Source organism: Sebastes umbrosus, chromosome 14, assembly GCF_015220745.1.
Source record: "Sebastes umbrosus isolate fSebUmb1 chromosome 14, fSebUmb1.pri, whole genome shotgun sequence".
NCBI lineage: Eukaryota > Metazoa > Chordata > Actinopteri > Perciformes > Sebastidae > Sebastes > Sebastes umbrosus.
The window spans coordinates 12,030,265-12,054,003 of NC_051282.1; the positions used below are offsets into that span (position 1 = coordinate 12,030,265).

The 23,739-nt window shown below is 42.7% G+C and overlaps 1 protein-coding gene across 2 annotated transcripts in view; it reads right to left on the reverse strand.

Moving 5' to 3' along the window:
• smurf2 (SMAD specific E3 ubiquitin protein ligase 2) overlaps window positions 1-23,739 on the reverse strand; it is a 63,597-nt gene that overhangs the window by 31,812 nt on the left and 8,046 nt on the right. For both annotated transcript variants that reach the window (XM_037792456.1, XM_037792455.1), the window contains exons 2-3: window positions 3,962-4,000; window positions 1,512-1,620 (exon numbers count right to left, since the gene is read on the reverse strand). In XM_037792456.1, the coding sequence (XP_037648384.1) occupies window positions 1,512-1,620; window positions 3,962-4,000 (148 nt within the window). The remainder of the gene's footprint in view (window positions 1-1,511; window positions 1,621-3,961; window positions 4,001-23,739) is intronic.

Here is a 23,739-nt window from a genome sequence, read left to right on the forward strand (position 1 = left end):
TTGTTATGAGTTCATAGATACCAAATACTTGATTGTGCTCCTTGTAGTTTTGGAGATACAGACATTTTCTTATAATACTATTGCATAATACAGTGGTCCCATGTGCCCAAATACTAGATATAGTCTTATAAGAAACCACACTTTTTAGCCAAACGGTTTGACCGATTTTGAAAATGTCTTCACATTTGTGTTAAGGCAAGCCCAGAGAACACTTCCACAAAAGGACATTCAAATTTTGGGTTGCGGGCACAAATGTGTTAATTTAAACCATATCCTGTAGTCCTGTAGTGATTGTCTGTTTTACACACTTGGTGAGAAGGACAGACTGTCTGCTATCCTTGGCATGTGGGCCACATCCTGCAACAACGCCGAAGGGTCACAGTTCACGGGCCAGTTTGTTGGCTGTGACCAATGAAACCCTGAACACACACACTCATACACAGTATTTCTACACCCTCAAATGATCACACACAAACAAAAAAAAAGATTCACTGCCAACAGCTCTCATGCACTCGGCTGTAGTCCGAACACCAGGTGTTGCAGGCCCTCTTTTAATAAGTGTGAGGCAGCCAGACGGCCTTCTAGCCTGCTCAATTAAAACACACCACCTGAGAGTCCTGCTGCTGGCCGTGAGGATAAACACTACAGACAGTGAAGGGGGTACACTGATGTTAAACTGGCACAGAAACACCAGTAATTTGCACATAAACTCCACTCAGCTACGTCCGCAGGCCCACGGGACAAATTAGCGCAGAGGAGCTCCAGCGAGCCACGAGTCCTCCTCTCCATCGATCCATCTTTAAAAAGGTGCGTGCACACACTCACACGTGCGCGTGACTTTTTCCCTCTTGTCAAATGTGACACGAGCAGCTAATTTAACAGCCGTGTAGAGAGAGGGGTCCCGTCTCCCCAGCAACCAAACAAACGGAGACATGTGCTTCCTCTCGCTGTTGGCTGTGCATGACGGTTTGGATAAACACAGAGGCGAATACTGGAAACTTTCACTCTCACATTTTCACTCACGCGCTCTGTCTCTGCTTTTTTCCAGGTTACTTTCAGAGCACAAACCATCTTTGGGAAAGGCGATCGGAGTACAACAAGACATACACGTGTTTTAGTCAATGGAAGAAAATACTATTGGAGACGCCCTCCTTTTTCTGTTTCCCTAAACACCGATCCAAGGGACGTTTTTAGACTGCTGAAGGGTTATGTCATTACATAATATCTAGATAAGTGAGAGACCAGATGCAAGAGCTGTTTACATCTGTTACTGTTTAGGTCCTGTTAATGACACAGCCTGCCACTTCTCAGTGTGCTCACTTATTGAGGTTAAATAAAGAAAGACATAAAAATGGTAATGGCCCGAGCAGGGCCTCAAACGGCTGTTTGTAATCAGATTAAGTCTTTAGGAAGGTGGGAGGTATTCAAATAAACCGAGACAGGAATCTCATTTTTTTTGTCTTTGGAAACAGATGTGAGAAATGAGTGTGCTTAAAGTGTCTGGGACTCACAGGTCATAGTGTTGATTCCACTTGGGGTCGAGTGTGTTCCTCACAGTGTCTGTCGAGTGGCATTGCCCTGAACCGTCCACAACGACCTTGGCAAAGGGATCAGGGAGGCCTGTAGGGAGAGAGGAAAAACACCACGCTCAGCCACATTCAACAAGAATAAATAACAGATGAACTATTTAAAAAGGTATAATATGCAGGAATTTCCTAAAAAACTATACAAAAATAATCCCTCTCAATCATCACTTATGACCCATTAGAAGTGTGTGGTGGTGTCTGTATCTACAGAGACCCTGCAGCCCTCTGCTTGGATTTTCTCTTTTCTTCTTATTTTGCTGTGTTAGGGACTCTTCTGGGCTTGAGCAAACCCCACGTGGGGGTGTAACACCCCGCCAATAGCAGCGCACAGGGTGTGGAGTAGGGGTGGGGGAAAAAAATCGATACAACATTGTATCACGATATCATGACGTGGGGGCCCGGCCGCTATTCTGTCTTTCAGAGGCCGCAGTGGGCTCAGTCTTAAAGCTAGAGTGAAGATACTGGTATCAAGCGAAACTAGAAAACCTGAGGAATCCATTGGTACCAACCATGTCATATTATGTTGTCGGAAAGACTGCCAACGTTCCAACGCTATGCAAAATTTTGGCAAAGAAAAACTGGCATGGCCATTTCGAAAGGGGTCCTTTGACCTCTGACTTCAAGATATGTGAATAAAAACTCTGAGATAAATAGAGTGAAAACGGTATCTTATTAGGTAAAACAGATGTTGACAAACTGCATAACTTGCGGTTGAAAAAAGGTAATAAATCGCAATATATCTTATCGCATTATTCAGCGAATCGAAAAATGTTTAAAATTGCAATAAGATCGTATCGTGACTTAAGTATCTTGAGAATATCATATTGTGACTTAAGTGTCGTGATGATATCATATCGTGAGGCCTCTGGTGATTCCCACCATTGCTGAGTTTTTATGTGCTTCAGTTTTTTCCCTGTTCCTGTCTCTCTTTCCTTCGCTCCGAGAACAGTTGACCGTTGTTTGACCGAGCCACACACACACTGAGCAGAAAGGACAGGATGAAGCCTGTCCTTCAGCTGCATTCATTCAAAATCCGGCAACGCGCCACATACCCACAGGGTTGTGCGGAGGTTAGTGTGTGTTTATTTGTGTTTTAGAACATAACCACAGAATCAGAAAATAACGTTTTATTTCTCAGATTCACTGATTTGTTCTCACTAACGCCGCTCCCTCTCTTCATTCACTCAATAGCTCGCTCGGCTCATTGAACCGTGGAGGAGGGGCCAACTTTGAATGCGGTGTGTTTACAAACACCAACCAACAAATGTAACATATTGTACCTTTAACAAGACACAAACGACAACATTACACTGCGGTGTTAGCTTGCTACATGGCAGATGGTGATTAATACAACTGACACAGATGCCGTGGTGTCTACAACACTGTTGTTGTGCTATGGGACCAGTCACAGATTACTCATTGTTTACTTCCACATTTATTTCTTGTATTTTGATTCCAAAATGAGATCCTTTGGAGACAAAAGGGCGCTTTGAATTTGTTGCTCTCAATACGTTAAGCTGGTCTGGTGTGAAAATACACCACATGATTATTGCTAAATTTATTAGCAGATTAATTGATTAGTCACACAAAAATCAGTTCTGGTGAGTGATTATTTAAGTTAACAGGAAACATACCAAATGTCTGTAACGTACAATATGAGTTGGCTGCAGTATTGTGTAAAGACTTTTCTCTGTTTTATATTATGAGAAACAGAATCACTGACACAAACATGTCAACATGATGACAAAACAGACAAGCACATAATGGATTTAGTTCACACACACATCTATGGTTTCAGCGCTGCTCTCCAACAACTCCCTCAGTGACTGTTTGCTCAGCTCCTGAGCATTGGAATGGCAGGAATGGGCACCACAGAAACCACCTGAGTGAGCAGAGGACCTTTACATGCTCATTCACCATGACAGCCTGACCCAAACACACCCAAACACTCGCAACACTCTCAACACCCACATATGGGTTATTAACTCTTTAGTGGAGAAAACAAGTGGGTGTTTTTATGCAAAGTGGTTGCAGAAATGCTGCCCAAAATGGGAATATATTCACTGTATCTTGGTGGCATTTTACAAAACTTTATTATAGATATTGTATCAGGAATTACACTTGAGTCTTGGTCTGCATGTTTATGTTTAAAGTGATGGGGCACCATGTAGACAACACTCTCCTACTTCCAAGGACACATGTAGTAAACCAACCACGTCTGGCTAAATAAGTTGATCTTAGTGTGTCATTGAAGGCTGGCAGCAGCTAAACTTTAGCAGCCCAAACTAGTGACCCACGTTTGTCAATCTCAAGAAGTCTTTACCCACAAACACATACAGGTTTATTATTAACAGCTGTGATTAGCAGATACTTACGGAAGAAGTCCTTCTTCACCAGGTTTTTGGCGCAGAGGACTGAAAAAAAGAAGAAGAGTTGAGCGTTATATTAACATAAATATTAAAATCACAAATCGCAGTAAATCAGAGTTTATTTTTTGTATGTTAAGCTTTTACTTTAGAATAGGGCTGTGTATTGGAATCTGACGATACGTATAATGATACAGGGGTTACGATTCAATATATTGCGATATATCGTAATACTGTAAGCAAGGCAATATATTAAATCCAATTTTAGGAAAACTGTCATAGTACGGAGAACACACCACCTTTGATACAATACCTTGAAAAGTATTGATATTTGATACCACAGGGACAATTTGACACAACATTGAGGGCATGAAATATTAGATTTTTATCAAAAGATTGCTGTCGTAGAGAAGAGAGAGCAGAAAGTGCAGCTGGTACTCGTGTATCGATACTGTGGAAAATAAGTATTGAAACCATTTCAACTATTCAGTATTGATATGTATCAATACTTCAATATTTTTGACAAAACTGCACCCAACATCAAAACAACACAAAACAAACCACTGTCTGCCACAAATCTTTGCACGGAAACTATAAATTTAAAAAAATAAGTGTTTTTGAGAATCAATACAGTATCACAAAACAAACATAATATCATGATACTCAAGTGTATCGATGTTTTCTTACACCCTTACTTTAGAAGCATATGTTGGAAAAGTGTTAAAGGGGATGTTTATGGGCAGGCAGCAGGAGAGGGTTCGTCTAGTTCAGGATTCAAGTAGGAAAACAAACAGCTGCATTGCAGCCAACTTTGGTGCAGATTACACAAACTACCTCTTACCCACAATTAGACCCCATTAGCAACAGCAGAAGAATCAACTCCTTAGCTAATAGGTTTACAGCAATTAACACGTATTGCATCATTAGAATAAAAACACTTGAATATAAAACATGTCACTCAATATGAAATCCAGCCTTTGTGCTAGAGGAGAGGACGTTGTGTCCCTCTTTCTCCGTCCCGCAGCAGCAGACAGGTCGACCCCGTTGATCTACTCTGAGAGCCAAGAGGCGGTTGCTGAGGTGATGAGGCAGAGCTACTTACACCCTCCTCCTCCTTCTGTCTATGTGTGGATGGATGAGGAAGATCAGTCACCACCTGGCCGTCTGGAGTTACAGTTGCAGCCTATGAGTCAGGCACATTTGGTTTAGCTTATTTCTGTGATAACGTTTTCTGAGGAACAGACACTAATTGGCCTGGATGTTGATGTGCTGTGTATCTTGATAAAAAGAGATAAGGTATTATTAATCTTTTTCTACTCTTGATTTGTATCTCTTTTAATTTACTTGCCTGTCTTCTAGCTTGTTCAGCTTTTCTAGGGGGTGTAAATTGTGTTTAATGTCAAAGGTTCAATACAACGTTGATCGCAAAAATAACTAGAAGTGCACTCGGAGAGCGAAGACCTCCGCCAAGGCAGGTTTCATGTACGTCGCTGCATGTGTTTCAGTGATAGCGGTTGTGGCAGTTGTTTGCCACCCCCTGCAGTTGGCTTGTCAATAGCGTGGTATGGCAATATTGCTACAGCCCTATAGAGTCCTACAGGAATGAGACTTAAAACTCGGAAAGGAGTTCGCATTTTAGCACTTCTGGTTCCCTCGTCTGGAAGTCAATGGGTTTTTTGAATGGGTTTTTAGTTAGATGCCTGAAATAAGGTCTGTGGTTAACACAAGCTTAAGAGGATTTAACGTTTTGTTGTACAACATAAAATACATCAGTAAATATCCCGGTTGTGAATTTTGAAGCCTTTTGTGTGTCTTAAAAAAGGCGGTTGCTAACAAGTGGCTAAATGAGACTACTAAACGTCATCACGCCGACTCGTCTTGCCTTTACAGCCTCGTTGTGTATATTCGCGCTCATGCAACAGTGGTGTAGTTCATCTATAGCTTAACGTTAGCTTTCTACTTCTGGTAATTGCATTCATGCTTCAAAAATCATAAAGTGGTGTTCATTTGTGAAGATTATCCTGCTGAACAAAACGTGTAAGTATCATAAACGTTTGTTTGCCACAAAGTTTATTTTCTGAAATAATCCAAAACCTAATGGAAAAATCCCATTGGCTTTTAGTCAAGGGAACCAGGGCGATGCTAACCTTCTGGTTGGCCTACAAAAGTACGTCATCCCTGGAGCACTCTATTGCTACAGGTTATTGCGACAGCCCTATGCAGACTGCAGAATGATCAATGATGAAAACAATTGGTAGTTGCAGCCCTAGCTGGTTGCCCACTCCCCTCGTGTGCAGGTGAGAGTGCTCAGACTTTACTTTGCTAACACAAATAGACAAAGGCAGAGTACCCATAGTGGCAGACTGCAGCTTAAGCCATTCAATCTGCAGTCTGCCCCCCCCATCCCCTCCCTATCCCATACCACACATACTCAGACACACACACCATGTGGAATATCACCCTGAATCACTTTTAGGTCTGAGCTGAAACAATTTTACCCACCAGGAAACGGAGGGAGGAGGACGTACCTTCTGAGCTCCGACGGAATTAAACACACAAATCACCGGCTTCACCAGCGTGGAACACACCCACATCTACATATGCATGGTGTTTACAGATGCACAAGGGATTGTGGGTTTAATGACAAGAACCCCATTAAAAAAGACAGAGGGAGGAGAGAAAAACAGACGAGTGCTGGATGCATACCCTCCTGGAGGATTTGGAGGGGGGTGGGGGGGGGTGCAGAACATGCTCGACAGATGAGGAAGAATTTCTTTCCGCAAACATCCCTGGGAATGTGTTACGTTCCAGTGAAACCCACCTCATTTCTAAAACATCTGGTATGCATCGCTTTCGGTCGCGCTCTTCCTGAACACACAGACGAGCATGCACGTACACACACACACACACACACACACACACACACACACACGTAGGCCCCCTGAGACAACTCGTTCTCCCCTGATCTAATTAATTATTTAGAGGCACAGAGGAACAAGTGTGGATGTGCACGCTTCTTTGAGGCTGTAAGAGAGGTGAAAAAGGTGCAGTAAGGTAACAGGTGACAGTCGTCTTTGTGTTTCCACAATGCGTCTGTCCACACGCCACACACAACATGGACATAATGTAAAAAAAAGAGAGAGCTTGACAGTGATTTGATGGTGTTTCCATTCCAGAGGGGGAAAAACATTGAGCAGTATGTTCCCTAGTCTAGAAGTCACAATGTAATAAATCCACAGGAGGTAAAGAGAAAGAACAGTGAACCACTGGGAAATCTGACTCTGAAGAAAAGGTAAGGCCATGGCAACATAACAAACCCCTGCATTCAAAGTCCAGACAGGAACAGAATATGACAAGAAAGACCAAATGTGACCAACTACAGAGAAAGGCAAGACATGACATGGCCCAAACAATGGCCAGCTCAGCTTAAAGCAAACTAATGCCGCCAGGTACACACTACACGAGAATCAAGCCGATTTTGGGCCCGATTCCCCCTCCCGACAATTGTCAGCAAATCGTTTCTCTCCACACACTATAGGACCAAAACTGTTAAAGTTATCATAACATGTCGTTGTGTGTGGGATCTCTCAAAATCTTTTAAGAATTGAAAAATCTTTTAGTGTGGGCCAGCCTTAAGAAAATAAATGACGTGGCCCACACAATGGCCAGCTCAGCTTAAAGCAAACTAAGCTGAGCGAAACCTGCAGACCCTCCTGTGAGTGCATGAGCAGTCCTCAGCTAGCCCCACAGCAGGAAGGCAACACTACAATTATACCTATATAGGCTTCTTATGAAAACATACAAGGGGGCTGGATTACAGCTGAAAACTGAAAACGGAGAGAAAACCGCTGGAATGGTACACGCAGGGAGACAATGGTGGCAGAGGAGGCCAATTAGGAGTCTGAGGCTGCAGAGCAGCGAGGACGGCAATCAGGACGCATTGGAATCCAACCATCACAATACGGCTGTCATTACACGCTGACAAAAACACAGTCATTATAAAATGTTAGGATGATAATATACATAAACTTTTATTTTAAAAGATGAGTATAAGTTGTTTTGCAAAACGTGTGATTTTATGACATTTGTAGGCAAACCTCAGAGACGTAACGCTCTACGCTACCATCTCAGCAGGCTTACACTTCTAAAGGACAGACATGTAGATGCAAATGTGTGTCATTATATCACACAAAACACACAGCAGCATGAAAGCAAGTTGCCAGAGTGAAAGGTCTCGCTCCTACCACAGCTATTGTGAGCCTCCTGAGACAGCATTATGTAGCAAAGAGCAATTCACCTGTCAAAAATAGCAGTTTGCTTGGGGAGGACACAACGTCCACAACCTCTGTAGAAGGATAAAAGCCGACTTTTTAAAACCTTTAAAGTGTTTTTACTGTAAAATAAATTAAAGCACTACATCAGGCTGGGGCACCATGTGTCAGTTCAATTGTAGCTGAGTTTGACTAGGGCTTTTATTGTGAAAGGTAAGAACGGAAGCAGTGGATCACGTCTGCGCTGCCTTTGTCAAGGTTGAAAGGAGTAATAAAGTTTGCCGTCCTGGTCCGGACTACAGAGCCTCCGTCTTGTTGTTTCATAAATATAGGCGCAACTCAGCCGGTTCCGTACAACGTTATTGGTTGATGCCTTTATTTGCATTGCAAAAGCTCAGAAAATCAATCTAAAAAAATAAATTACATTGCTTTTTAGTTGCGTAAAATTTGCGTTCTGTTTGGAAATCAACGTGTTTATAGTTGTTTCGAACGGCCACACTCAAAGTCAAGGTATAAATAAATTAATATTTTTTAAACTTAATATCCTTGTAAATACACCTAGTGTTGCCAAGCCAAATGACACAACATTTAAAATTTGTAAAAGACTGTCTATTCAGCTTCTTTTACTCTTGAGCTTCCACTTGCAGGAGGAAATGTGGACCTACCACTCCACTCATCCACAAAAGGGACAAATAGGATCAAAAAACTGAACTGAGCAGCTTATTCCCTTTAGTTACACTAAAGGAGAAAGTCTCTGTCTTTCTGAGGTAGAGGGATTTATGCTTTGATTGTTTGATTGACTCAAAGCCTTCTCAGATCTCTGACATGAAGGGTGGGCTGGGTTTTTTGGGACCTTTGGTTGGAGGGAGCAGCCATCACCCTCTGTAGAAACATTGGCCTCATTTATGTTTGATGGAGCTTCTCCGGGGTTTCTGCTTCCTCCTCTCCGACAATCCTCTTTGCCCTTTGTGGGCATAAATCTGAATTTCTAACACACCTCCAGCTTGTAAAAGTCTCTCTAATGATGTTGTTTTAATTCTAACTGAGATGCTCTGAACTGACAAAGCCGCTTTCTGAACAGAAATGATATAAATAAACAGAAAGAGGAGTAGCGAGGGGGGATCTGAATGTAGGGCAGGAGGGTGGAATGTGTAAGGAGGGAAACAATGAAAGAATTAGAAGAAGACAAAATTTAATTCAGTTATTTTAAGCTCATGAATGAGTTTAGCATGGCCCACAGACTTCAGTGTAATGTTGAACCCCTTGCAGAGATACATCATCGGTAGCTAAATGACCCACCACACGTTAAAGGCCATTACGTTTTCTTTCCCGACGCAAAGCTTTATATAATGACATTAATAGAAATGATGGGGCCTCTTTACCCGCCAGCAGCACACACAAGTGCCCCAAAATTTATGCTGCCGTGGGAAAATGGGGTCGTGATGACAGAAGAAAAGGAAGTGGGCGAGCTTGCACCTACAGGGCAGCGTCGTAAATCTGTTGTTTTATTGGTCACCCTGGACCGCCTTTCTCATGCTCACACACAGACAAATATAATTATGTCTCTCTCTCCCCGTACATTAAAATAGAAGAGAGACACACATACGTCAGAACGCACACACACAGTCAACCCCACAATGTGATGGGCGCACACACATGGCCCAGAGATTAAACAAATGATGGGAAAACTTAGAAACATTAAAAGCTCATTTCAAACGCCAGCTAGAATCACATCATTTCTGTTCCATGGCTACGCTGTTGTACACAACGCCGTTCTCAGGGAGTGGCTACCAACTAATGGAGCGGGTTGCCAGAGTTAATATGAGGTGAGGGGTTGGACGGGGCAAATTCAGAACCGCAGAGCTGACCTTTATAAAAGAAAATGGGAGTGACAAAAATCCGCATTATTCCATGAATGGGTGGTGATGATATTATCCTGTCCTCGTCATAAAAACCTCTTTAGAACAAACTCATTTTCCAAACCGTTTCACACTTAATATCATGCCATGCCATTGTTCCGACGTCCCATTATTCCTGGGCCCTACTCCGCCTCTGACTGGCTTACACTGATATTCTTACCCTAAACCAAACCAACCTCACTCCTCATACCTAAACCTAACCGACCCAAACAACTAAGGCAATGAGTACTAGCCACACTGTCGGTCTGTTATCGGATATTGTTAGCCCGATATCTCAAGAAGTTATAAGTTATGTTACTGCAGCCAAATTCTCACTTTTGTCTTATTGATGACATTCTTATCTACGAAAGGGCTGTAACTCTGTCACTAATAATAATTTTCATTATTGATCAATTGATTAATCTGTATGATTTATTGATTAATCGGATGTCATAAATATATAATTCATAATTTACCAGAGTCTGAAGTGACGTCTTCTAAATAGTTTCATCCGACAGTCATCCAAAAACCAAAGATATTCAAATTACTATCAAATATGACAGAAAAGTAGCAAATCGTCACATTTAAGAAGCTAAAACCAGAGAGATGTCTGGCTTTATGGATCAATTGACTATCAAAGTAGTTGCCGATGTATTTTCTGCCGATCGACTAATCAATAAGTAGACTCATCATTGCAGCTCTAGTCCAGTGAATTTTCCAATTTCAGATTTGCTTCATATATATTTTCATTTGAGTAATTCGTTATTTGCATTTTGGAGGAAATCTTTAGCTTCTGTACTGTGAGTATTCCCCAATGAAACAGAATATTTGAGCGATGTACAATTGTGAGAGGGATTTAAATCCACTAAAAAGTGGGCGGGCTTAGAATGCAGCACGATACGGAGCCTCCACATACACCTGTCGCAGATGTCATGATATGATTGCTTGAAATTGGTTGGTACTAGCTTATGTAAGCACACGTCATATTTTGTTTTACAGGAAGAAAAGATGATTCGATTTTGACAAGAAGACGAAGAAATGGATTTTTTGTAAATTGTTTTGCATATATTGCTGAATATGTGCACAATATGACCGGGGATGAGATCCAAACGGGTTAAAAAGGATTTTTTCATTTCATTTCGACTTTAGACTGTTTAAAAATTGGAATATATTTCATGCATTTAGTAGAAGAAATACGTTTGTTTTATCAGGAGTGTACTGAACAGTGAAGTCAGTTTGACATATTGTACTAAACGGGGAGATGACTGCATCATTACTCTCCTGGTGGGCTTCGAACTTTCTCCTCCTCCGTCACAAAAACACACAAGAGACACACTCCGGAAAAGCATCACATATAACCCCCCGTGTGCATCTCCGCCCATCTCAAATCCTCTGTCGCCATAGCGACGGCAAGTATTGAGGCGAAGCATGAGAGAAGGGTTTCTCTGTGTCGCCTGTGTTTCTCATTCCGGTCGCACCGCCTCACACAGCCGGGGACTGGAGCGCTGAGACGGGTATGGACATTTAAAAAGACAATAAACAAAGACAGCAGCGTTAGAGGCCTCTCTCTTCCACTTACAGACATATTTCAGATCAGAATGGACTTTTGATAACAAATGCACAGGTATCTGAATTTCTCACTGCGAGTGATAAGTTTAACTACCCTACTCCATACTATTTCCACACAACACTTCTGAGCGGGAACAGGGATCACATACTATTCCCTCCATCTGATAAATTACTAAAACCTTTTAGGCTGAAGGCCCACTTCTCTTTTACGCAGAATTGTTAGTTTAATCAGACCACAGAAGAAGGGGAAGATATTTGAGACAGTCTCACCCACACAAAATGTTAAAACACACACAAAAGAAAATCCAACCACCTACAGCCTCACACACTACCACTGGAAGAAACAAATACTTGGCAAACGTGTCAGTGACTAAGTGGAAATATAACCTGGCGTACCACATAAGGAGCAGGGTGTCGTGTGCATGCTCTTGGTGGCTGCTCGGCTGACTGCAGCTTATTAGTGGCATAATGGCTTTCCACGTTACTGCCCAAACAGGGCCGCTTCCCCCGAGGACAGCAGGGTAAAGCTAAACAAACACCACACACGACTGATTATCAGATTTGCTTAGCTCCTTCCTTTGCCGGCCTGTCTCTTAATAAAAATCAATTCCTCTGAGTGGCAACAGCAGCTCTGTGCAGGCAGAGACGCAGAGATGGAGACCTTGGGGGTGAAGTTAAAGTTCCACCTGTGGGGAGAGGACGGGCCCAGTTTCTCACAGGCGGGAGCACAAAGAGCCCCACTGTGCAGGCGAATCAATGAAGTCCGCCAGACGCAAGCCAAACACCTGGGGAGGGAGAGGTCATGTGACGTCTCGGCGAGGGAGGGGAGGGGGGGCGTCGCCATGGTAGCAATCGCTGGTCGAGACGAGATGGAACTGGGAGTCTACTTTCGTCTGTTGTGAACTGACATATAGAGTGGCTTTAAAGAGGACCTATTATGCTCATTTTCAGGTGCATACTTGTATTTGGGGTTTCTACTAGAACATGTTTACTAGGGCTGTGTATTGACAAGAATCTGGCGATCTGACACATATCATGATACAGGGGCAACGATTCAATATATTACATGATACTGTAAGCAAGGCGATATAGTGGGATATTTTTCAAATCTAATTTTAGGAGATTTTCATAATATAAAGACACACCACCGTATGTATAAAATCTGAGTTAAAAAAAAGTCAATAAGTGAAATGGCTACTATGTGGACTAACATCATCACACATGAATACACTTAGACTCATTGGATCCACAAGAGTCTCAGCTTTCCAGTCATACCAAATCAATGCATTTCTAAGACTGTTTAGGGACCCCAATATGCAGAAATATTCAAATACATAATTTTAGAAGAGGTGAAAATAAAACATTTGTACTGCATGCAACAAACTGCATGTGATTATCATAAAGTGGGCATGTATGTAAAGGGGAGATTCATGGGTACCCATAAAACCCATTTTCATTCACGTATCTTGAGGTCAGAGATCAAGGGACCCCTTTGAAAATGGCCGTGACAGTTTTTTCCTCGCCATAATTTAGCGGAACTTTGGAGCCTCCTTTGCGACAAGCTAGTATGACATGGTTGGTACCAATGGATTCCTTAGGTGTTTCTAGTTTCATATGAGGCCAATACCTTCACTCTAGCCCGCTACAACCTCGAAAGACAGAATAGTGGCTGGGTCCGCTGGCGGGCCGTCGGATTTTTAAGAGGTTAATTAAAAACCGATACAGCATTTTGGAGATTCGATACAGTATCACAAAACATAATATTGCGATACTCGTGTATCGATATTTTATTACACCCCTAATTTTACATGCTTTAAAAGTTCGAGTGCTCTGATTGGTCAGCTGGCCCACTCTGGTGTGATTGGTCAACCGAACCAAACTCTTCAGACTCCGCTCCAGCTCCGCTCTAACTAGCTTTGTTTGAGGGCGTGCCAAACTAGCCGCCCGCTAGGAAGAAAAGGCAAGACTTGAAGCAAGGTGTTTCAGGCAGTTCAGGAGCAGTGTTTCTGTGAGGGAGAGTAACTCTCTTTGCTGTGGACTTTGGACTTTGTAACTTCGCAGACCTTTTACATGCACAAAAAACTATATAACACACTAAACGAAAGGGAAAAAGCACAAAAGCATAATAGGTCCTCTTTAAGAGTCACATTCACACACACTAACACAACGAAGCATGGGAAAAGAAAAGAGCACCGTGGGGAAAAGAGGGTTCACAGTGTTGGTCCGCGGTTAACCATTACACTGGAGCCTATGAGGTGGAGGATATGGGGGTGTGGGAACAGAGACGACCGCCTGGTTATATTCCACCATTACCATCCCAAGTCAAAACTGTCTGGAAACACAGCCTAATAAGAGGGGAAAAGGGGGAGAGGAGGAGGCATTTCAAAACATCAGCCGATCTTCTCGTAGCGTGAAATCATAACTGTGTGTGAACCTAAACAAATCTCTTCAGGCCCACCAGCTCATGTTGACCTCATTCTGAACTCCCCTTCCTGTTCACCTGGTTCCTCCAGTCCAGTGCACTGACCCAGCCCTCCAGACAGTCTGACAAATCTTCAGGGAACAGTACTCCCTCCCCAACCTCCACCCACCCCAGCCTCCTCCAGACCCCAACCTTTCCTCTGTCTGTCTGGCCTGTTTTGACTGCAGGCCCGGGACCGTGCACTCTCATGCGCAGCATTGTTCTTCTATAAACAAAAGGCTTCCTTTCCCCCTCCCACTCCTCCCCAACCTCTGTGGGACTGAAAGGGAGGGAGAAATTGTGACTGACAAGTGCTGATGGTTGTGCTGGTGAACCTGTTCTCTAACCGTCTCGTGCTAATCTCTGAGCCGTCTCTTAATCAATCTCCTGTGACAGTGTGTTGGGTAATGTTTGGTCTTGAACCTCTTGGAGGCTCCCATCACTGGGGCCGCAGCGGAAGGGAGGCTGATATTAGCTTCCATGCATGGCAACCTCACAGACAGACAAGCAGGCTTTCAGTCTGACACAGGAAGGAAATTAGGCGCAGTTTATATGGAATATGTCCAAGTTCATTTTAAACTGAACCATCTCTGTGACCGACCAATAGCCCTTTTCGTCCCAGGAATTATGGAGCATTATGCCTAGTTCACACCACACGGCTTTAGCCCTGATTTTCCACTCGACGACAGTTTTTGGAGTTCCCCGACAAAAGCCCAGATCAGAGACAAATCGGTGATCACTGATGCATCGCAGACACATTCCAGATATCTAGCAGGCTAAATATCTGGACCTGTAGGGGAGTCTGTCGGGGAGCTACAGCCAATGAGAGTGTGAGACACGGGGTTGCGGGGAAACCTGCGGGCAAAGAGGTCACCTGTAACAATAGGAACTCTACTGTATGTGTTGCATTTGCAACACGGACGAAAGTTGTTGTTGCGCCTGGGGTGTTGGATGTCTGCAAGAATTAACATAACACAGTGACATATGGGAAATGTGTGCCAACGACAACATCAACAAGTATGACTACGCCGGTGTCACTTCTCGCGTGTTTTCATGACAAAACGTAGTTTGGAGACTTCACTAGGGATTCCTCCTTGAGAAAGATCAATAGTGTGTGACCCCCCTGTCACCGGTCAGTCATGTAGTGTGAAAACGACTTCAAGTCTCCCGATTACAAGACAGCAAGTTGTGTAGTGTGAACCGTACAACTATCTGACGACTAGTGTAAACTTGGCTTAGACCATGAACTAAAAGTCCCTTTTACATATTCCTGTTTGCATTTCCACCGCACCTGAAGACAGGGGAAGAGAAGGTGGAAGGTGACAAAAACAAAGAGAGATATTGGTAAAGTTTTTATGTTTTTAAACTACATTTTAGTCTCATCTTTTTTCGTCAACGATACTGCATGTTTGATATCGTCACTGTTAGTGTTTAATGACGTCTGTGCCGTCTCGTTATCGTCTCGCCTTAGCCATGGAATAAAAGGTCACTGGTTCCTGAGTTCCCCTGCGAAACACCCTACAAGTGACAGAGCAACTGACTGCCATCGTGAGGATCCCACACTCCCACTGACAGAGCTAACAATTATCAATATGACAGATTTTATATCTACGTCCATATTCTGAGATGATGTAAGCAAGTGGAAGTGCAGCAAAACCCACATTATCTCTCAAAAGCTGATACCAGACAAACAACCTCTAAAAAAAATGCTTTAAGGGGTAGTCCAGAGCATTCGCCAAAGAGGCAACCACACCACCCATTCACATTCAGCACGACAAAAGTGGGTTACTTTTTAAAGACCTGGCTACACCACTTAACTTCAGCCCTTAGCTGCAGTCAGGCAGAATAGAGTGAGGAAGCAGGGTAGAATTTCAGAGTCCAACTCTTCACGGGGTGCAGGATAACTGTGGAAATGTGGTTATGGCAAATTGACTTGTAGACACTGGGAAATATCGCAGCTTTGGCAGATTTTTATATCTTAGCCAATCCACTTATGTAATATGCAAATCTGATAAGACTCCTTCTTTTCACATAATGCAGATATTAGAGTCACTGGTGGCAGTGATCATGGAACTACTAACTGCCAGGAAACTCTCCTAATAACTCTAAACAGACCTGCAATTTCCGAGATTTATAAAATTAGAAAGGAAAAAGTAAGGAAATCTCCTTGTGCATCATTTTTATACTGAGGAAAACAGAAAGGAACACTTCAAAAAAAGAGGGGAAAAATAGCTTGATCCCTGCTTTCCAAGTCTCAAAAGACATGCTCCATCTCCTCCTCACACGCGCCCCCGAGTGAGACGAAGAGCCATCTTGTCAACAATTGAGGAGTGGAGAGGAAACCAGCAGTGAAACGTATTAAGAAACTCATATTCCCTGTGACGTGCATTAAATACCGCAAAGCAAACACAGAAAATGTAGATTCCCAGGACTCCTGTTACACACTTGAGTAAAAGGACGTCTGGGGACATCTGCTGCACCAAATCTCTGTGACCGAAAGCGTAAAAAAACAACGGACTTAGAGGAAAGAAAAGACAGAAGACGTATATCCCCGTAGCTTCTCTTCATAAAAGGATAGGAGGCCATGACTAAGAGAAGCCATATATCATCATACATCACACTCAGCACCTGCTGGTAAAGTGAGAGACCTTGTGAAACACACCGAGACATTCAGAGGAAGCACAGATCTGCGAGATGGTATTACAGTATATATATGAATGACGACGTGGTGCGGTTAGAGAATGACGTAGCACGAGACAAGCCCGGTGATTATTAGACATTGTTAATATTCGGGCAACCAGCCAAGATAAATTATTGTCCAGGAACTAAAGTCTTGTTTCGGATTCATTCTAGGTGCCATGATGCATAACGTTGGCAACAGTAACCAATGGAGTTTTCTAACAATCAAGATTGATGATTGATGGAGGACTACAGGGACAATGAGTATATGCACAAAATATTCAGTTTTTTGCCCTTATTCCGAAAGACAATATTCCTGCTAAGCTGTTTATATGACTAATGAAAATGAATATTCCACTAATATTCCCGTTTGCATGCAGCTGTGCAAACCGATTAACGTAATCGATGGTAGACTTGTTTGACCGTGCGAACACAGCCTCCCTCTTTCATTCCTTCAACTAAGGATGGGTCATGATTTTAGATTTTTGGGATGGTCATTAAATTATAAAAAAAATCAACTAGTTTATGTGACTATAGTCCTATCTTAAAGAATATAAGTTTTTTCTTGTAGTACTTTTGCTTGGAATGCACATCCCTACCTTCAACCACCTTCTTGAAAAGGTTGGCATTGCGATATTTGCTCTTAAACAAAAACCTTTTGATATCCATGTCTTTCATAATGTTTAAAAGTAGGTGTGTTTCTTCTATATTATGCAGCGAAAAAGCGTCCCTTTTTTTCAGAACAAGATTGATTTTTCTGCGCTTTCACACCGCAAATTAAGGCATCAACCAATCACGTTGTGCGGATCGGTTTGAGTTGCGCCAATATTTATGAAACAACAACATGGAGGCTCTTCAGTCCGAACCAAGCCGGAAAACTTTATTATTCCTTTCAACCTTGACAAAGGCAGCGCAGACCTGATCCACTCCTTCTGTTCTTACATTTCGCAATAAAAGCCCTAGTTATATAATATTCACAGGTGAGTATTTCGCATTTTCGTGTTGTTTATTCGTCACGCCCCCGGTGAGTAAAGGCCTTTAGTCGTCTATCAATATTTTGGTTTTGGACTGTTGGTCCGACAAAGCGAGACATTTGAAGCCGTCATCTTGGGCTCTAGGAAAATGGCAGATTTTGCAATTCGGACATTTTATGAACAAAACGATCAGTTACGAAAATAATCAGCAGATTAATCGATAATGGAAATAACACTGCACTTGCAGCCCTAATCATATTAGACTTTCAAGCCTGAAAAAACGTGCAAGTTACTGGTCTCACCAAATGAAACGTCACCACCACAGTAAACTCACAGCCTGTGGGACACTGTTGTTAAACCGAGATTGCTTTCTGACTAAACCAAAGACAAAAGGTGCAGATACAAAGATGCACACTTGTAACAGATCCATCAACTGAGGTAAAGCGAAGAGTTTATCTTCCTTTGCAAAAACCTGTTTGACTACGTAGGGAAAGTCACCACACACATTCACACGTGAAAGGAAAGAGGCTGGCAACATTCTTAGTGTGAGAACATTTCATCCGTCTCACGTCACCTTTTCCCTCCGTGATACAGTCCACAGTAATTGCATAATAGAGGAGTCCACCCCGACTATTTTGGGCTCGAAATAGTGGGAAACCATGCCACAATGGCAATTTTTAGTGGCATTCCTGTTACCCCTGCATAGCACATCACCCTCTCTTTCCACTCCGTGTTATACAACGTTCCTAACGGAGAGTCATCCAGGCGAGTAAAGTCTTCCACAGTACCTCCACCGCTGCAGCTAAGTGAGAAGTCAAAACAGTGAGCGCGGCGCAGCTCGGGCTTCTGCAAGCTTGCACTACTGTTGGCCGGGGCCCGAGTCGTTTTCAGCGGCTGCTCGGCTCTCCTAGCTTCTTGGCTCCTTTGCCCTCTCTGATGTAATGGAGGAGAGTAGCGGAGAGGCCTGCAGTGGAGAGGTTGGATCGTACCAACCTGTTTAACAGAAGTCGAGGACCACCACACTGCCGTGTTAAATGCCAGAAATGCCGCTTTGCTTCTCCAATTTGTTTTTCCCCTCCCAATCCTGGGGAGTTTTAGTTTCTAGGAATGATTTCACAACTTCAACTGGGAGCAGTGTTACATCATTACCACCCAGTCATATTTTTCTAGTGAATGTGTTGGACTGAGAGGACCCTGAGCCTTTTAAGAATCAGGACAGTAATCCTGTCGTAATCGTGGATGAAAGCACTGCACAGACATCTACTACCATGTCTTGACAATAGGGCTGCAACTACAGTTGTTTTCATTATTATTATCGGCTGATTATTTTTTTGTTTAATCGTTTATAAATAAATATATACATACATTTGCATAAAGCAGCATATTTGAGTATTAAATACTTGACAAATCTCCCTTTAAGGTACATTTTGAACAGATAAAAAAACTGTAGTTAATTTGCGATTAATCACGATTAACTATGGACAATCATGCGACTAATCGCGATTAAATATTTTAATCAATTGACAGCCCTAGTCTTGTGATGGTCCACCAAAAGTCCAAAATCCAAAGACATTCAATTAACAAATATATATGACAAAAAAAGTGAGCAAATCATCTCATTTGAGAAGCTGGAATCAGAGAATGATTGGCTTTTTTCACAATTTTTGCATGAAAAATTACTGAATCAAATGATCAAAATAGATACTATAGACATTATTTTCCTGTCTATCGACTAATCTTTTAATCATCTAATCGTTTCAGCAAGCCATTTAATGGAATGTCCTGGTCTATACAGGAAGAAGCCATCTTATCAATTCCTTCCTGCGTGACTTGCCGAGTTCATCCTCAGTAATTGTCAACATGAGCTAGCCCTGATGTCTCACTGAGATAAAACGGTGGACTCTCTTGATCATAAACCGTGACCACATGCCGCTGTGTGCAGGTGCATACCATAAACGGCTTTTACTATGTGCTGCAAGTTAAATTAGATGACACGCGTCTACAGGACGTGCGTCATCGGGTCTGACCCAAATTTAGCAAAGCTTCGATGGAATCATCTCTCAGAGCTCGGGTTGTCAAATGAAGCCGTATTTTAAGACTTCTGCTTAGACAAACTTGTGGAATTCAACAAATGCTGTATAAACATGTAAAACTTTTCAAAAGTAATAATATGGACCTTAAACACGACTGTGCTGCCCACTGGCTGCTAAAAGCTAACGGCGACTAGAAAGCATTAATGCCGATCTCCCGATTGCATCCCTAAGGATAACTCCTCATTTCAACTTCATGAATCAGCCGTTCCTTGTCCATTATGGGGCTTTCAAAGCGAGTGACAGGAATAAATAAATAGAAACAGGGTGTCTGACAAAAGTTCAGTTGCGCTGTGCAGCAGTGCTGCATATTTGTCCACTCCCATGTTGATAAGAGCAATAAATACTTGACAAATCTCCCTTTAAGGTACATTTTGAACAGAAAAAAAATTTGCAAAATTAATTTGCGATTAATCGTGATTAACTATGGACAATCATGCGATTAATTGCGATTAAATATTTTGAATCGATTGACAGCCCTAATAAAAAATCCTCCTCACTAGAACACTCTTGTAGCCTTAAGCTCTGGACAGTAAATTAGTACGTCAAGTGCTGCGCCTATAATAATAATAATATGTTTTGCCAGAGTAAATATTAGGCTACATCTCTGAACATTCCCAACATGACTGTCTGTCTACAGCTTCTGTAGCATTTGTCCAAGAGCTGAATCATCAGGGATTCCTCACTCCCACTTCTGGATTTGAAGGTTAGTTTCATAATGAATATCCTGCGACTCTTATCAACCAGACAGTTACACATCAGAGACAATGGATAGGAACTACCTACGGGCCTCCATACATATTTAGGATTCTTCTAGTGTAGGAACATTAGGGAGCAGAAAACCAGTGTTGAAATATCACATTTGCTTCTCTGTGCATGTGCAGTCCGAGCTTTACTACGCAGGAATCCTGTGGTGTATTTGTCCAACTTCAGCAGAGGTGCCATTTGAAATGTGATCCGGTGTGAATATAAACATCTCTCTTCTGATCCCGTCTCCTCAGAGGACCGAAGGGGCTCCAACGTCAGGCCGAGGCACGGACAGACGCCTCCAGTCAGCTGTTGGCGTCTTGCGGCTTTTGCGCCGACCCCCCCCCCCCCGATCCTCCAGCACAGTAACACTGGAGACTTGAGAGACCCCCATCTGCTTGAGGTTAGTCGGAGTTAATCGTATCAACCCGTGTCCATCCAGGTTTAAAGCAGAGCACGCACTTTGAAGAATTACTCTCACGTTACCCTCCTCCGTCAGACAGCTGGGCAGGAACGCTCCGACCACCCTGCCTCCGCCTCTGATTCTGGGGAAAATGAAACGACCGTTGCGTGTGTGGATATTTATCAGAGCTAATGAGACTTTGTGCAAAACTTGCTGAGTGATGTCACCTGGGCACACGGCTGAGAGATGATAATAATCACAGACATCCTTACAAACAAATGGAAGGGGAAACCAGCTTAATACCAAAGCTTCAATCACAGATCAAACGTGGAATGTGACAGCAGAGGCCTTTCCTCGCAGACTGCACCACCTTAACCTTCCAGTTGAGTGCAACATTGACCTGTATGATGATAAAAGAAAATGTCTCTGTTGTACCAGCATACCATTGTGAACTAGGAATGGGTGTGATGATGGACCACCGCACGTTCCTCTCTTACCAACACAAGAGCCAGGGATGTTGTGAGACAGTTAATGAATGTGAGATAGTGAGGCTTTACTAGGGCTGTATTGCATTTATCACTATTGTAGTGTGCATTTTCACATTAAACCGCTCCATTCCTCGTTGCATTCCTTTCAGTAACTAAAAGGTCTTGCGGTTGAGGAGCAGTCGACAAAGCAAGGCCTTTCTCTCACTTTTGATACAAGTCTACAATCATGCAACTTGTCATTCCTGCGCTCCCTTCCTGCTACGCTTTGTCAGACCTGTGACAAAGTCCATTTCTCCAATGTAGCTTTCAAACTGTCAACAAAACGGCACCAAAAATATACAAATCTAGGTTAGATCAACTGTGTAGACTGAGCTCTTCCATGCACATCATGTGACAAAAACTGCTGGACAGCCATGGCAATCTAACAAGAACAAGGCATGAAACAACAATGATATTCAAAATATCACATGCAATGTCACATGCAATCAGAGAAACTCTAAAATTGTTCACTTAAAAAGGTGTCAGACTCATGATGGATAGTCAGAAAAGTGTCAAAAATCTATGCAGCATAACCAGATATATCTTGTTATTTATTCCATGCATTCTTCTTCATGGGCCTACATTACCCATAATGCAACTCAACTGCCTACAGTTCTGTCAGAGATTCAGGTGTGTTTTGTTAGTAGCCTCCAGCCGCTAGCGTCAAGCTACAGAGGTCTGGTATAAGCTCACTTCTTAAACTCCACACCTCCTGATCGTTTGCTAGGAATGGGGGAAAAAATCAGTACATACGGTATAGTATCGGGATATTTTGCGTGGCAATATTGTATCGATACAGTTAGGTCAAGTAGCTATCGATCTTTTATTATATAAACTATCAACCTCTTAACAACCCGGCTCCAATTCTGTCTTTCAGAGGTTGTAGTGGTGAATATACTGGTATCATGAAACAAAAACCTAAGGAATCGATTGGTACCAACAATGTAATGTTAGCTTGTCCGTAAGAATGCAAAATAACGCTAATTCCGCTAAATTGTGGCGGGGAAAAACTGGCCATTTTCCCATGACCTCTGACCTCAAGATATGCAAATGAAAACTCTGAGACGAACAGAGGGAAAACTGTGTCTTATTATATAAAACAGATGTTGACAAAGTGCGTAATTTGCAGTTGAAAAAAGTAATAATTTGCAATATATCTAATACTCGCAAAATGTTTAAAATCGCAATACGATCGCATCCTGACTTAAGTATCGGGATATTATCGTATCATTTCCTTCATATTTTGCAACCCTCCAAAACTTGAAAGAACTGAATTGTCAATGTGATTCGTTAATGATCCTCACAAGTCACTTTTTCCACAGCCGCAGTGACCATGACAGACAATAACAAATACCATAATTCTCAGCTAAAACAAGCCATACTGAAAGATGTCGGATGACGAATATATTCCTTTCCCGTATAGACTGTCGGCAGAAAACTAAGGGCATCTAAAGTCAATCTGGGCTCGAGCATGACATTGGATATGCATGCAGCCGCCTCTGATAAAAAAATACCCTCAAGTGGAGCTTCTATCTTCAAAGGGAGCACTAGTTTGGGAAATAGGCAAGAAATCGAGGGGCTAGGGCAGTGGGAGGGACAGCAGGCAGGAATGATAGGAGAGGAGCCTGCGGACAAGAATCGGTTTAGTTCTCACTGGAGCTCCCCTCCCTCACGCTCACTGCTAATCCAGTTTTGACCCATTAACCACCACGGCCAGGTTAACAGAGCGAGCCTTTGAAGAAGGTCTTTCCCGAACCACCCAGGAGGATTAGCACTTCTCCGAGGCCAAAGAGACACTCTCACTCTCTGCACTTTCTCTTCTGGAGGCCAGTGCAAAGCATGCGATGTGTGACACAGTGTACAGATCCTGAACTGAGATGTTAAGTCATATGACTCATCCTGGCTGAATACACCATACTAATTTTAATTCATCATGAACTGTAATTGACCACAGCTTCAAGCATACTGACGACATCAATCACAATAATGGAAATAAAAAGAGAACACGTTCAAGTGCACTTTCAGAGCACCGGGAGGGTAGAAACAAAGTCACAGAGTGACATACCATGAGAGAAGTGCGAGTGCGATTGTTAAACAAGCCAGAGGATGAGTTGCAGATCAGTCAGTAGTACAGCTGATATGTGCAGGATACCACGCAGGCTTCAGAA